At 43.5% G+C, this 14827-nt stretch overlaps 1 protein-coding gene across 1 annotated transcript in view; it reads right to left on the bottom strand.

Annotated features, from left to right (window-relative positions):
* Positions 1-14827, bottom strand: part of LOC139571232 (fatty acid desaturase 6-like) — a 32159-nt gene that overhangs the window by 12496 nt on the left and 4836 nt on the right. Inside the window, exons 2-5 of the mRNA XM_071393895.1 lie at positions 12163-12329; positions 11217-11397; positions 2739-2926; positions 2003-2182 (exon numbers count right to left, since the gene is read on the bottom strand). Of these exons, the coding sequence (XP_071249996.1) occupies positions 2003-2182; positions 2739-2926; positions 11217-11397; positions 12163-12329 (716 nt within the window). The remainder of the gene's footprint in view (positions 1-2002; positions 2183-2738; positions 2927-11216; positions 11398-12162; positions 12330-14827) is intronic.

Below are 14827 nucleotides of genomic sequence, written 5' to 3' on the forward strand. Positions count from 1 at the left end.
GTATCTGGTGGACTGGGAAGGCTACGGTCCCGAGGAGCGCTCCTGGGTTCCTGCCAAGGACATACTGGACCCTGACCTCATTCGTCAGTTCAGGGCCCTCCACCCTGAGAAGGCTGGTAGGAACGTCAGGAGCCGTTCCTAGGAGGGGGATTCTGTCAGGTTTTGGCCAGGACTGTTCAGGTTTTGGTCACTAGATGTCCCCATTGCACCTTTTTTGTACCTTTAGTTTTTTCCTTGCTCTTATTATTGTTTGCACCTGTGTGTCGTTCCCTTGTTAGTATTTAAACCCTGTGTGTTCCTCAGTTCTTTGCTCAGTGTTTGTATGTTAGCACCCAGCCCCAGCCTTGTTGTGAACATATTTCTCTTATTGGATTTTCCAGAGGTTCTCTGGTTTAGTGCTTGTGTATTTTTGAGTAGTCTTTTGAGGTTTGTTTTTCCCTGCTGTTTTTACCACTTTGTGGAGTTTCTTTGTATTTTGGAGGATATCCATTTTGTGCCTCTTGGCTTTATTTTTGGACGTGGTGGATTTATATTCTTTGCCTGAAGATCTTGTCCTTTTATTAAACCACCATCTCTAGTACTGCTGAGTCTGCCTCATCTTCTGGGTTCTGCCGACTATTAGTGACTGTTTCTCTCACCGGGTCCTGACAGAATTCCAATTCAATAAATATTCAGACAGTCTAAATTCCATTTCCATTCCAAGGATGGTTCTTGTTCAATTCAAATGTACAATTTTAAATCAAATTAAGACTAAATTCTAATTAAATTCCAATAAAAAAAATGTAGATTGCTGCAATTTCAATTCAATTACAATATCATTTTCCACTTCCTGCTTGAATACTAGAATAAAATTTGGAATTAGAAATATAATTGGAATTAACCCCAACCCTGGTTGTCTGTATTGTACCTTAAGACACGTTGTATGTTGAGATACACATTGTCTGCATTGTACCTTGAGATACATGTTGTATTGTATTGAGGTGCACGTTGTCTGCATTGTACCTTGAGACACATGTTGTATTGTATTGAGGTGCACGTTGTCTGCATTGTACCTTGAGACACATGTTGTATTGTATTGAGGTGCACGTTGTCTGCATTGTACCTTGAGACACATGTTGTATTGTATTGAGGTGCACGTTGTCTGCATTGTACCTTGAGATACATGTTGTATTGTATTGAGGTGCACGTTGTCTGCATTGTACCTTGAGACACATGTTGTATTGTATTGAGGTGCACGTTGTCTGCATTGTACCTTGAGACACATGTTGTATTGTATTGAGGTGCACGTTGTCTGCATTGTACCTTGAGACACATGTTGTATTGTATTGAGGTGCACGTTGTCTGCATTGTACGTTGAGATACATGTTGTATTGTATTGAGGTGCACGTTGTCTGCATTGTACCTTGAGACACATGTTGTATTGTATTGAGGTGCACGTTGTCTGCATTGTACCTTGAGACACATGTTGTATTGTATTGAGGTGCACGTTGTCTGCATTGTACCTTGAGACACATGTTGTATTGTATTGAGGTGCACGTTGTCTGCATTGTACCTTGAGACACATGTTGTATTGTATTGAGGTGCACGTTGTCTGCATTGTACCTTGAGACACATGTTGTATTGTATTGAGGTGCACGTTGTCTGCATTGTACCTTGAGACACATGTTGTATTGTATTGAGGTGCACGTTGTCTGCATTGTACCTTGAGACACATGTTGTATTGTATTGAGGTGCACGTTGTCTGCATTGTACCTTGAGACACATGTTGTATTGTATTGAGGTGCACGTTGTCTGCATTGTACCTTGAGACACATGTTGTATTGTATTGAGGTGCACGTTGTCTGCATTGTACCTTGAGACACATGTTGTATTGTATTGAGGTGCACGTTGTCTGCATTGTACCTTGAGACACATGTTGTATTGTATTGAGGTGCACGTTGTCTGCATTGTACCTTGAGACACATGTTGTATTGTATTGAGGTGCACGTTGTCTGCATTGTACCTTGAGACACATGTTGTCGGAGAGGAAGGGGAACAGGTGGTGTTCCACGTGACAGTTGATGAGGGAGTGTCCGAAGATCCAGTCCAGCAGGGGGTTCCGAGGAAGGTTCAGAACCCCGTGGGTCATCTGGTAAATCCTCTTGGGCCGACAGGTCGGGGAGAACATAGGCAGGCCGATGTGCTGTACAGAACAGGAGAGAACGGTTTAATGGAAAGGTGTGTGGGTGTGTGTGTGAGCCCCCACTGATTCATTGAACGGAAAGATACCCAGAGAGAAACTGTCGGCATGATTTTGCTGCCCTGGACACATTTGCAATGTAGTAGAAGATGAGATGCAGAGTCTGGCATAATCTGTTTGCGGGAGGTCTACCCAAAGACAGATGTTATTCTATCTCTATGGACCCACCATTCAGTTAAATGCCTCTACAATGGTCTTAACAGTACAGGGTCAAATTCACATGTGCATTAATACACACTTGTACATATGTGAAATAGGACAAAATACAAGCAGGCACCCACAGTGGGAGTACCGGGGAGGATGGAGACAAGACTGCTGCCATCAATAGTAACACAAATGGAGAAACAACATATTGGAGGAGATGTTTTTTCCTTCATAACTGGTGCTCCCTACTAGCCAAATAATACTAGCCAAAACATCAGTTACCCATTGATTATATACTTTGCTGAGGGTGCGTGTGTGTGCTTGCCTAAATCAATGTGTGTACATGCTTTCTCACTTGGAAGATGTTAACGTGTATGTAGGGCAGGGAGAACATAGCCCTGCAGAGCAGCATACAGAGGAGGGTGCTGTAAAGACACTGGAACCCAGAGACATGGATCAACAGCCAGTACTGAGCATACAACCCCAGGAACACCATCAGGACTGTCCTCAGGGCCTGGCCCATTGAGTGCTCTTTCAGCTGACCTATAACAGAGGGACACAGACAACTCAGTTAGATACAGTCACTGTCGGGGACAGACACAGTCAGTTACAACACACCACAGGAGGTTGGTGGCACCTTAATTGGGGAGGTCGAGCTTGTGGTAAAGACTGGAGCGGTATTGTGGAATGGTATCAAATACATTAAACCCATGGTCTCCAAGTGTTTGATGCCATTCCATGTATTTAATTGTTTGTAATCCAATTGAAGACATTTGGGATAGGTAATTCCGAAGTGAAAAAAAATCTACTTGGTACAACATGAAAAAAAGGGTTGCATATACACTGTGTACAAAACATTAAGAACACCTGCTCTTTCCATGCCATAGACTGACCAGGTGAAATCTATGATCCCTTATTGATGTCACTTGTTAAATACACTTCAATCAGTGTAGATTTTTGTATTTGTATTTTGTATTTATTATGGATCCCCATTAGCTACTGCCAAAGCAGCAGCTACTCTACCTGGGGTCAAGCAAAATTAAGTTTCTACAATTTTTTAAACATTAAAATACATTCACAGATTTCACAACACACTGTGTGCCCTCAGGCCCCTCCTCCACCACATATCTACAGTGTGTGTGTGTGCGTGTGTGTGCGTGCGTGCGTGCGTGCGTGCAAGCAACACAAACATTGGCACAAACATTGGCGTGCGTGCAAGCAACACAAACATTGGCACAGACGCGTGCACGCGTGCACGCGTGCATGTGTCTGTGCCAATGTTTGTGTTGCTTCACAGTCCCCGCTGTTCCATAAGGTGTTTTTTAAATCTAATTTTACTGCTTGCGTCAGTTACTTGATGTGTAATAGAGCTCCATGTAGTCATGGCTCTATGCAGTACTGTGTGCCTCCCATAGTCTGTTCTGGACTTGGGGACTGAGAAGAGACCTCTTGTGGCATGTCTTGTGGGGTATGCATGGGTGTCCGAGCTGTGTGCCAGTAGTTCAGACAGACAGCTCGGTGCATTCAACATGTCAATACCTCTCATAAATAAAAGTAGAAGAGGTCTCTTCTAAAATGGCGCCAAAAGAAATGGCAGCAGTTTTACGGGCGCCCAACCAAATATGCTATTATGTGGGAGTTTTTTGCGTTATTTGTACATAATGTTTCTGCAACCGTATCTTACGGCAAAAAAAGAGCTTCTGGATACAGGACAGTGATCACTCACCTCGGATTAGACAAGGATTTTTTCTTCAACAAGCAGGACGCACAGGACATTCTCCGAACACCCGACAAGGCCAACATCCCAGTTATTTGCAAGAGGAAGAGACGCAGGTACAGAGGACACAGAGCGGGATGCCTCGTAAGGATCCGCAGAAGGCGAGTGGGAAAGCTGCCGTTACCGTCAATATTACTCGCCAACGTGCAATCATTGGACAATAAATTAGACGAGGTACGATCACGAATATCCAACCAACGGGACATCAAAAACTGAAATATCTTATGTTTCACGGAATAGTGGCTGAATGATGACATGGATATTCAGCTAGCGGGATATACCCTACACCGGCAAGATAGAACAGCACACTCCAGTAAGACGAGGGGGGGGCGGTCTGTGCATATTTGTAAACAACAGCTGGTGCACGAAATCTAAGGAAGTCTCTAGATTTTGCTTGCCTGAGGTAGAGTATCTTGTGATAAATTGCAGACCACACTACTTGCCTAGAGAGTTTTCAGCTATACTTTTAGTGGCTGTTTATTTACCACCACAGACGGATGCTGGCACTAAGACCGCAGTTAGTCAGCTGTATAAGGAAATGAAGGGCGAGGGAGAGCTTTGTACGGGTCTCTGTGTGGAGTACAGGTGATCTAGAATGTTTTTCCTTCTGGTTGCACATTTAACATGTTGATGGAAATTAGGTAGAACTGATTTAAGCAAACAGGAAACCACTCAGCCAGAGGCGGCGCTCCTAGTGGCCGGAGACTTTAATACAGGGAAACTTAAATCAGTTCTACCTAATTTCCATCAACATGTTAAATGTGCAACCAGAAGGAAAAAAATTCTAGATCACCTGTACTCCACACAGAGACCCGTACAAAGCTCTCCCTCGCCCTCCATTTGATAAATCCGACCACAATTCTATCCTCCTGATTCCTGCTTACAAGCAAACATTAAAGCAGGAAGCACCAGTGACTATAAAAAAAATGGTCAGATGAAGCAGATGCTAAACTACAGGACTGTTTTGCTGTCACAGACTGGAACATGTTCCGGGATTCTTCCGATGGCATTGAGGAGTACACCACATCAGTCACCGGCTTTATCAATAAGTGCATCGAGGAAGTCGTCCCCACATTGACTGTACGTACATACCCAAACCAGAAGCCATGGATTAAAGGCAACATTCGCACTGAGCTAAAGGGTAGAGCTGCCGCTTTCAAGGTGCGGGATTCTAACCCGGAAGCTTATAAAATATCCTGCTATGCCCTGCGACGAACCATCAAACAGGCAAAGGGTCAATACAGGGCTAAGATTGAATCGTACTACACCGGCTCCGACGCTCGTCTTATGTGGCAGGGCTTGCAAACTATCACAGACTACAAAGGGAAGCACAGCCGCGAGCTGCCCAGTGACACGAGCCTACCAAACGAGCTAAATCACTTCTATGCTCACTTCGAGGCAAGCAAAACTGAGGCATGCATGAGAGTATCAGCTGTTCCGGACGACTGTGTGATCACGCTCTCCGTAGCCGATGTGAGTAAGACCTTTAAACAGGTCAACATTCACAAGGCTGCGGGGCCAGACGGATTACCAGGGCATGTGCTCTGGGCATGTGCTGACTAACTGGCAGGTGTCTTCACTGACATTTTCAACATGTCCCTGATTGAGTCTGTAATACCAACATGTTTCAAGCAGACCACCATAGTCCCTGTGCCCAAGAACACGAAGGCAACCTGTCTAAATGAATATAGACCCGTAGCACTCACATCTGTAGCCATGAAGTGCTTTGAAAGGCTGGTAATGGCTCACATCAACACCATTAATCCAGAAACCCTAGACCCACTCCAATTTGCATACCGCCCAAACAGATCCACAGATGATGCAATCTGCAATTGCACTCCACACTGCCTTTTCCCACCTGGACAAAATAAACACCTACTGTATGTGAGAATGCTATTCATTGACTACAGCTCAGCGTTCAACACCATAGTACCCTCAAAGCTCAAATCAAATCAAATTTTATTGGTCACATACACATGGTTAGCAGATGTTAATGCGAGTGTAGTGAAATGCTTGTGCTTCTTGTTCCGACCATGCAGTAATATCTAACAAGTAATCTCACAATTTCACAACAACTACCTAATACACACAAGTGTAAAGGAATGAATAAGAATGTGTACATATAAATATATGGATGAGCGATGGCCGGACGGCATAGGCAAGATGCAGTAGATGGTATAGAGTACAGTATATACATATGAGATGAGTAATGTAGGGTATGGAAACATTATATAAAGTGGCATTGTTTAAAGTGACTAGTGATACATTTATTACATCCAATTTTTTATTATTAAAGTGGTTAGAGATTTGAGTCAGTATGTTGGCAGAAGCCACTCAATGTTAGTGATAGCTGTTAACAGTCTGATGGCCTTGAGATAGAAGCTGTTTTTCAGTCTCTCGGTCCCAGCTTTGATGTACCTGTACTGACCTCGCCTTCTGGATTATATGCTCAGTCCCCTCCTGTACTCCCTGTTCACCCACGACTGCATGGCCAGGCACGACTCCAACACAATCATTAAGTTTGCAGACGACACAACAGTGGTAGGCCTGATCACCGACAACGACGAGTCAGCCTATAGGGAGAAGGTCAGAGACCTGGCCGGGTTGTGCCAAAATAACAACCTATCCCTCAACGTAACCAAGACTAAGGAGATGATTGTGCACTTCAGGAAAAGGAGGACCGAGCATGCCCCCATTCTCATCAACGGGGCTGTAATGGAGCAGGTTGAGTGCTTCAAGTTCCTTGGTGTCCACATCACCAACAAACTAGAATGGTCCCAACACACCAAGACAGTCATGAAGAGGGAACGACAAAGCCTATTCCCCCTCAGGAAACTAAAAAGATTTGGCATGGATCCTCAGATCCTCAAAAGCTTCTACAGCTGCAACATTGAGAGCATCCTGACTGGTTGCATCACTGCCTGGTACGGCAATTGCTCGGACTCCGACCGCAAGGCACTACAGAGGGTAGTGCGTACAGCCCAGTACATCACTGGGGCTAAGCTGCCTGCCATCCAGGACCTCTACACCAGACGGTGTCAGAGGAAGGCCCTAAAAATTGTCAAAGACCCCACCCCAGTCATAGACTCTTCTCTCTACTACTGCATGGCAAGTGGTACCGGAGTGCCAAGTCGAGGACAAAAAGGCTTCTCAACAGTTTTTTACCCCCAAGCCATAAGACTCCTGAACAGGTAATCAAATGGCTTCCCGGACAATTTGCATTGCAATTTGCAAATTTTACCAAGAAAAAAGCATAAAATTTAATTTAATCTCTGAATGTATCACACCGGAGAAAGCAAAACAGCACCCCTTTCTCTCTGAATGTGTAGGCCATCTATCTGATGCAGTCTGGTCATAAAGAGTATGACATTTTTGCCTCATAGGTAATGAATGCAAGGAAAGCCAGCGAGCATTTGGCCTCCCTTGAAATACATTTTTTAAATAAAATAATAGCCAATCTGCATTGAGCTAAACTGAGTGAGCTAGCTAGCTACCAGAGGACTTCCCTGAAGCTTTCAGGGAAGCTTCAGAGAAATACGTCATCGATAGAAACATCTTGTTGTTTTGTTGTCCTCTGGTAGCTAGCTAGCTAAAATTGGCCCTATCCTAAATTAGCCACAGATGGAGGTAGGGATTTGGACTTGTGGTTTTACTTACATTTGAAGTCAGAAGTTTACATACACTTTGGTTGGAGTCAATAAAACTCGTTTTTCAACCACTCCACACATTTCTTGTTAACAAACTATAGTTTTGGCAAGTCGGTTAGGACATCTACTTTGTGCATGACACAAGTAATTTTTCCAACAATTGTTTACAGACAAATTATTTCACTTATAATTCACTGTATCACAATTCCAGTGGGTCAGAAGTTTACATATACTAAGTTGACTGTGCCTTTAAACAGCTTGGAAAATTCCAGAAAATGATGTCATGGCTTTAGAAGCTTCTGATAGGCTAATTGACATAATTTGAGTCAATTGGAGGTGTACCTGTCGATGTATTTCAAGGCCTACCTTCAAACTCAGTGCCTCTTTGCTTGACATCATGGGAAAATCAAAAGAAATCAGCCAAGACCTCAGAAAAAAATTATAGACCTCCACAAGTCTGATTCATCCTTGGGAGCAATTTCCAAATGCCTAAAGGTACCAAGTTCATCTGTACAAACAATAGTACGCAAGTATAAACACCATGGGACCATGCAGCCGTCATACCGCTCAGGAAGGAGACGTGTTCTGTTACCTAGAGATGAACGTACTTTGGTGCGAAAAGTGCAAATCAATCCCAGAACAACAGCAAAGGACCTTGTGAAGATGCTGGAGGAAACAGGTACAAAAGTATCTATATCCACAGTAAAAGGAGTCCTATGTCGACATAACCTGTTAGGCCGCTCAGCCAGTAAGAAGCCACTGCTCCAAAACCGCCATAAAAAGCCTGACTACGGTTTGCAACTGCACATGGGGACAAAGATCATCGTTTTTGGAGAAATGTCCTCTGGTCTGATGAAACAAAAAATAGACCTGTTTGGCCATAATGACCATCGTTATGTTTGGAGGAAAAAGGGGGCGGCTTGCAAGCCGAAGAACACCATCCCAACCATGAAGCACGGGGGTGGCAGCATCATGTTGTGGGGGTGCTTTGCTGCAGGAGGGACTGGTGCACTTCACAAAATAGATGGCATCATGAGGGAGGAAAATTATGGGGATATATTGAAGCAACATCTCAAGACATCAGTCAGAAAGTTAAAGCTTGGTCGCAAATGGGTCTTCCAAATGGACAATGACCCCAATCATACTTCCAAAGTTGTGGCAAAATGGCTTAAGGACAACAAAGTCAAGTTATTGGAGTGGCCATCACAAAGCCCTGACCTCAATCCTATAGAAAATTGGTGGGCAAAACTGAAAAAGCGTGTGCGAGCAAGGAGGCCTACAAACCTGTGTCACGTTCCTGACCTTATTTCCTTTGTTTAGTCTTGTTTAGTTGGTCAGGACGTGAGCTGGGTGGGCATTCTATGTTATGTGTTTCTATGTTTGGTTTAGGGTTGTCAACTAGCCTGATATGGTTCTCAATCAGGGGCAGGTGTTTTACGTTTCCTCTGATTGGGAACCATATTTAGGTAGGCTGTTCTCACTGTTTGTTTGTGGGTGATTGTTCCTGTTCGTTGCGTTCGTTGTCTCTATGTTCACATGTTCAGGTCTGTAGCGTCGTTAGTTTCATTTTCTGTTTATTGTTTTGTTCGTCTTGTTAAGTATTCCAATAAATATGGAAACGTACCACGCTGCAATTTGGTCCTCCTCTCTTCCACCTAACGATGAGCGTTACAACCTGACTCAGGTACACCAGCTCTGTCAGGAGGAATGGGCCAAAATTCACCCAACTTATTGTGGGAAGCTTGTGGAAGGCTACCAGAAACATTTCACCCAAGTTAAACAATGTAAAAATCATTCTCTCTACTATTATTCTGACATTTCACATTCTTAAAATAAAGTGGTGATCCTAACTGACCTAAGACAGGGAATTTTTACAATGATTAAATGTCAGGAATTGTGAAAAACTGAGTTTAAATGTATTTGGCTAAGGTGTATGTAAACTTCCGACTTCAACTGTAATTCTCCGTACTGGCCAATGATTATAATGGCGATTCTGATCCAACCATAAAATACATTGTGCCCCTGGACTGAGAGGATGGAAGTTCAATATGTAGCAAGATGTAGAAGGCTAATGTTAATAACTAGCTAACATTTCCCATGAAAGGAAATTAGGCTAGCGACCAAGCATTTTAGCAAGGTAGCCTAGGACAACAAAAAATAAAAGTCATAGTCCGTTTCTTCAACATGAAATAGAGGAGGATGGCATTGGCGTTTCTCTACAAGTAGAGTGAGTCAACATGTTTTTTCTACTTGCACAAATGCACACACACACAAATCTGAACCATGGACAGCACATTTACTGTAGCTTACGTTGATTGGACTAAATCATTTTTGGTATCATTTAGTTGTCGCTGTATTAGAGCATAGGTAATTTGATGATTTTGGAATGTGGAAGTTGAAATGGTGCTGGAATAGTGGAGGCAGATCCTGCTTTCTTTGCAACTTGCAGTAACTCTCCATGGTTGTTTATTAGTCTGAAAATGTTGGAAACATGAACTTTCTTGACCATGCTGTAGGTCATGTAACTGTTTCTTACATGCAATATGCTTTGTGGACTTCACCGAACAGAGGTTGCTCTCCGGTTTTGTGATGAAACAAATGTGTAGTTAAATGTGTTCTGCCACTGTGTCTTCTTATTGTCTAGGCCTTAGGCATATGCTACGGTTGCAATTCATATGAACTAACAGGTTGTAGAGCAAACAACGCAATTATCACAACACATGTTTTTTTCTGCCTTGGCTTCCCCAGTGATTTTACCCACACACCGCTACTGGTTCTGCGTGGTGCATATTTTGGATTTATCAAACAAATTGTATGTGTAGACAGCTTGACAGAAATGGCAGCAGATGGTGAATGTTTAGCTTTTGTTGCACACATATCCAGATAAGGCTGCATACCATTTTGCACAATGACCTTGTAGGTGTGATCGAGGCGTTAGCGATTTCGATGTAGGCCTCGGAGCTCCAGTATAAAACGTAACATCACTACTTATGGGAGATTCTGGAGCGGCGCCTGAGACAGCGTTTTCCAACACCATCAACAAAACACCAAATTATGGAATTTCTATGTGGAAGAATAGTGCTGCATCCCTCCAATAAAGTTTCAGACTCTTGTAGAATCTACAGTATGCTAAGGCATGTAGGGTATTGTTTGTAGATTTGTCATTATAGGGTATTGTTTGTAGATTGATGAGATAAAAAAAACAATGTAATCAATTTTAGAACAAGGCTGTAACCTGAAAAACAATTGGAAAACGTCAAGAGGTCTGAATACTTTCCGAAAGCACTGTATCAACATGTTCATGTTTCAAAACAACAGCAACATAACAGAGACAGAGCATTATGTGTCTTAGATAGTGAACAGGTAGACACCTGGAAAAACATACACACAGACCCTGGCTGTGCCTCACCTAGTGCCACCAGAGGAGTGATAACAGGTACAGCCAGGGGGGCAATGAACAGGTATACACCCCGGGGCAGGTAGGGTATCTTCCAGGTGCTGGAGTCACCCAGGCCGATCACGTTGGTGTGGGCATGGTGCATCTTAATGTGGCCTGTTACACCTGCCCTCGCTGTGAACGACCCACACACCTGTACACAGGCAGACAGACAGACAGACAGACAGACAGACAGACAGACAGACAGACAGACAGACAGACAGACAGACAGACAGACAGACAGACAGACAGACAGACAGACAGACAGACAGACAGACAGACAGACAGACAGACAGACAGACAGACAGACAGACAGACAGACAGACAGACAGACTTGTGATCAAGATGTGTGATGAAACAACACTAGAAAATGTTTATATTTTCAAAGGGCACTATGGAAGAGAATGACACAGACATGAGGATCGATATCCAGACAAGCGTGTCATGAACATAGATACTTGACACGTGAGTGACTGATAGCTGAATGACTAGCTTGAAAAAACAGGCCAAATTAAGGACAAAGTCCAGCAGTTATGTTATTACATTTTAGTAGACACTCTTATCCAGAGCGATTTACAGGGGCAATTAGAGTTAAGTGCCTAGCTCAAGGGCATATTGACAGATTTTTCACATGGTTGTCAAGGGGAATCAATCCAGCGACCATTTTGTTTCTGGCCCAGCGCTCCTAAACACTAGGCTACCTGCCGTCCTCATCTGTAATATAATGTCTGGTGAGAGGATAAAATGTAGGGTCAATGAACAAAAGTAACCCAAATTCAAGAGAGATTAACAATCCAGCTTGATTTAGCTACTGTGGCGGAATTCATTGATGTAACACTTTAGCTAACAGGAAGTTCACTCTCTCTCCGTCCCTCCCTACCTTAACAATCCCCTCTCTCTCTCTCCCTCTCTCTCTTACCTCTATGAAAAACACAGCCCAGACATCGGCCCAGGTAGGGGACTCGCTCAGCGATCCGTGACTTGCCAGATGGGTCCCCTTGATGGTGATGACAGCATGGGACACGCCCATCAGCACCATGCCCAGGACAAACACCAGGGCCTGGGATGAACCAAGCAGCAGGAATGCTGGAGGAGAGACGGAGATAGGAGATGGGGTTAAGGAGAGGGGGAGATGGGGTTGAGGAGACAAGGAGATGAGGAAAGGGGGAGATGGGGATGAGGAGAGAGGGGGAGATGGGGTTGAGGAGACAAGGAGATGAGGAGAGAGGGATGAGGGCAAGGGGAGGGAATAGGAGTCAAACAAAGGATAACAAGTTTACACGTTGTTCTAAATATCATCGAATGGGGCCACAGTGTCTCCTGACACATCCTGTCTCAGCCTCCAGTATTTATGCTGCAGTAGTTTATGTGTCGGGGGGCTAGGGTCAGTTTGTTATATCTGGAGTACTTCTCCTGTCTTATCCGGTGTCCTGTGTGAATTTAAGTATGCTCTCTCTAATTCTCTCTTTCTCTCTTTCTTTCTCTCTCTCGGAGGACCTGAGCCATAGGACCATGCCTCAGGACTACCTGGTGTTGTGTCTTTACGATCATTAAATTGAAGACTTATAGTTTTTATCAAAGATTCTCTGTAATTAGTTATTACGCGATCAACTAAATAATAACGTAACTAATTAACTAGGAAGTTGGGGCACCAGGGAAAGTATTCAGATTACAAAGTTATAATTTCCCAATATAACCTTTCAGATATTTTCATATCTGATCGATAGTCTTCTGATTAATGATTTATTTATTTTACCTCACGTTAGTCTCATTCCAAACGTCGTAAATTGTTGGTTATCTGCACGAACCCAGTCTTCACTATGAGTCATCCATACATCAATTGTCTTAAATCATTTATTTATTACTAACTAAATAATTCACAGAAATGCATAAACAAACAAACAACCTTAAAATGGTTACATGAAATGATAGGAGAATATGCCCTAGTGGGCTAAACCGGCATGGCGGCTTGTTAGACAAAAGGGAATTTGGGGGGGTCGACCAAGAAGTCACTACTGAGTTCATAATTATAACAATTGACATGCTAATCCTTTACACATGAACGCTCACTCATTCGGGAACAATTGCAATCAATATATATATATTTACGCTCAGTGTGTCGTCTTGATCGCTGGTGAAAAGTTAGTTTCTGTTGGAGAGTTTCGTCCGCTCTCTCCCTCTCTCTGTTGTGGTTATTGTGGATAGTTCAGAGTGACATTCGTTATAGAATGGATGTTTCGGCGGTTGTCGTTCTTCGCCTTCAATGATACCGAATTCCTAGCTGCAGACTAGTAATCAATATCAAAAACTTGTTCTTATTCTGTCGGTATAGTCTAAGAGTTTAACCACGTGGTATGGTTAAAAGATTCAGCAATGGTACACAACCTTCGTTCCCCTCCTAATGGAGAAAAACATGGTCTAGTGATAATTTCTCAGAGTTGGGTTTTTATTCGGAATTGTAGAAAGGGGCTGTCCCAGGATGTCTGACCCTAACTGGGCTCAGGGGCGGTCCTCGGATTTAGTTCAAATCAAAATGGAATTGTATTTTTCTTCATTAAACAGTCCAAAATCATATTACACAATTATACAAACAGTATCATACTCACTCATTCATCTTATACAACAATTAGATGTAAACCTCATATCTGAGGCTATTATATAAACAGCGGTATGGTAATGTAGCCACACAGTCTCCCATGAGTTTCCCAAGTTGTGACAAACGGACCAGTTCCTAGCTGGAATCTTCACCGATCTTTTATACTTTTTCCGGAACATGAAATCTGTTCGTACTTCAAGTTCTGTGAGGTGGAAGAAATCCCTTTGTTCTCTATGAAAGTGTACCCTCTGCTATACTGCATGGCCAGGGTCTTCTACTCAGGAATTTACGACCTCTCTTTGACCACAGCAGCCTAGTTGTAGGAGGAAAGGGGGAGGCAGGGAGTGGCAGGGAGAGGGGGATGGGGCTTGCTATACCCAAACAGGCAACGTCATGACACTGGCATGATGACTCCTTGCTGTCCCCAGTCCACCTGGCCGTGCTGCTGCTCCAGTTTCAACTGTTCTGCCTGCGGCTATGGAACCCTGACCTGTTCACCGGACGTGCTACCTGTCCCAGACCTAATGTTTTCAACTCTCTAGAGACAGCAGGAGCGGTAGAGACACTCTGATGATCGGCTATGAAAAGCCAACTGACATTTACTCCTGAGGTGCTGACTTGCTGCACCCTCGACAACTACTGTGATTATTATTATTTGACCATGCTGGTCATTTATGAACATTTGAACATCTTGGCCATGTTCTGTTATAATCTCCACCCGGCACAGCTGGAAGAGGACTGGCCACCCCTCATAGCCTGGTTCCTCTCTAGGTTTCTTCCTAGGTTTTGGCCTTGCTAGGGAGTTTTTCCTAGCCACCGTGCTTCTACACCTGCATTGCTTGCTGTTTGGGGTTTTAGACTGGGTTTCTGTACAGCACTTTGAGATATCAGCTGATGTAAGAAGGGCTATATAAATACATTTGACTTGATTCTAAATGCAAATATTCCACGATATGGAGAGTAGCTTAGATCTGTAGAATACATATGG

Source organism: Salvelinus alpinus, chromosome 3 (genome assembly GCF_045679555.1).
Source record: "Salvelinus alpinus chromosome 3, SLU_Salpinus.1, whole genome shotgun sequence".
NCBI lineage: Eukaryota > Metazoa > Chordata > Actinopteri > Salmoniformes > Salmonidae > Salvelinus > Salvelinus alpinus.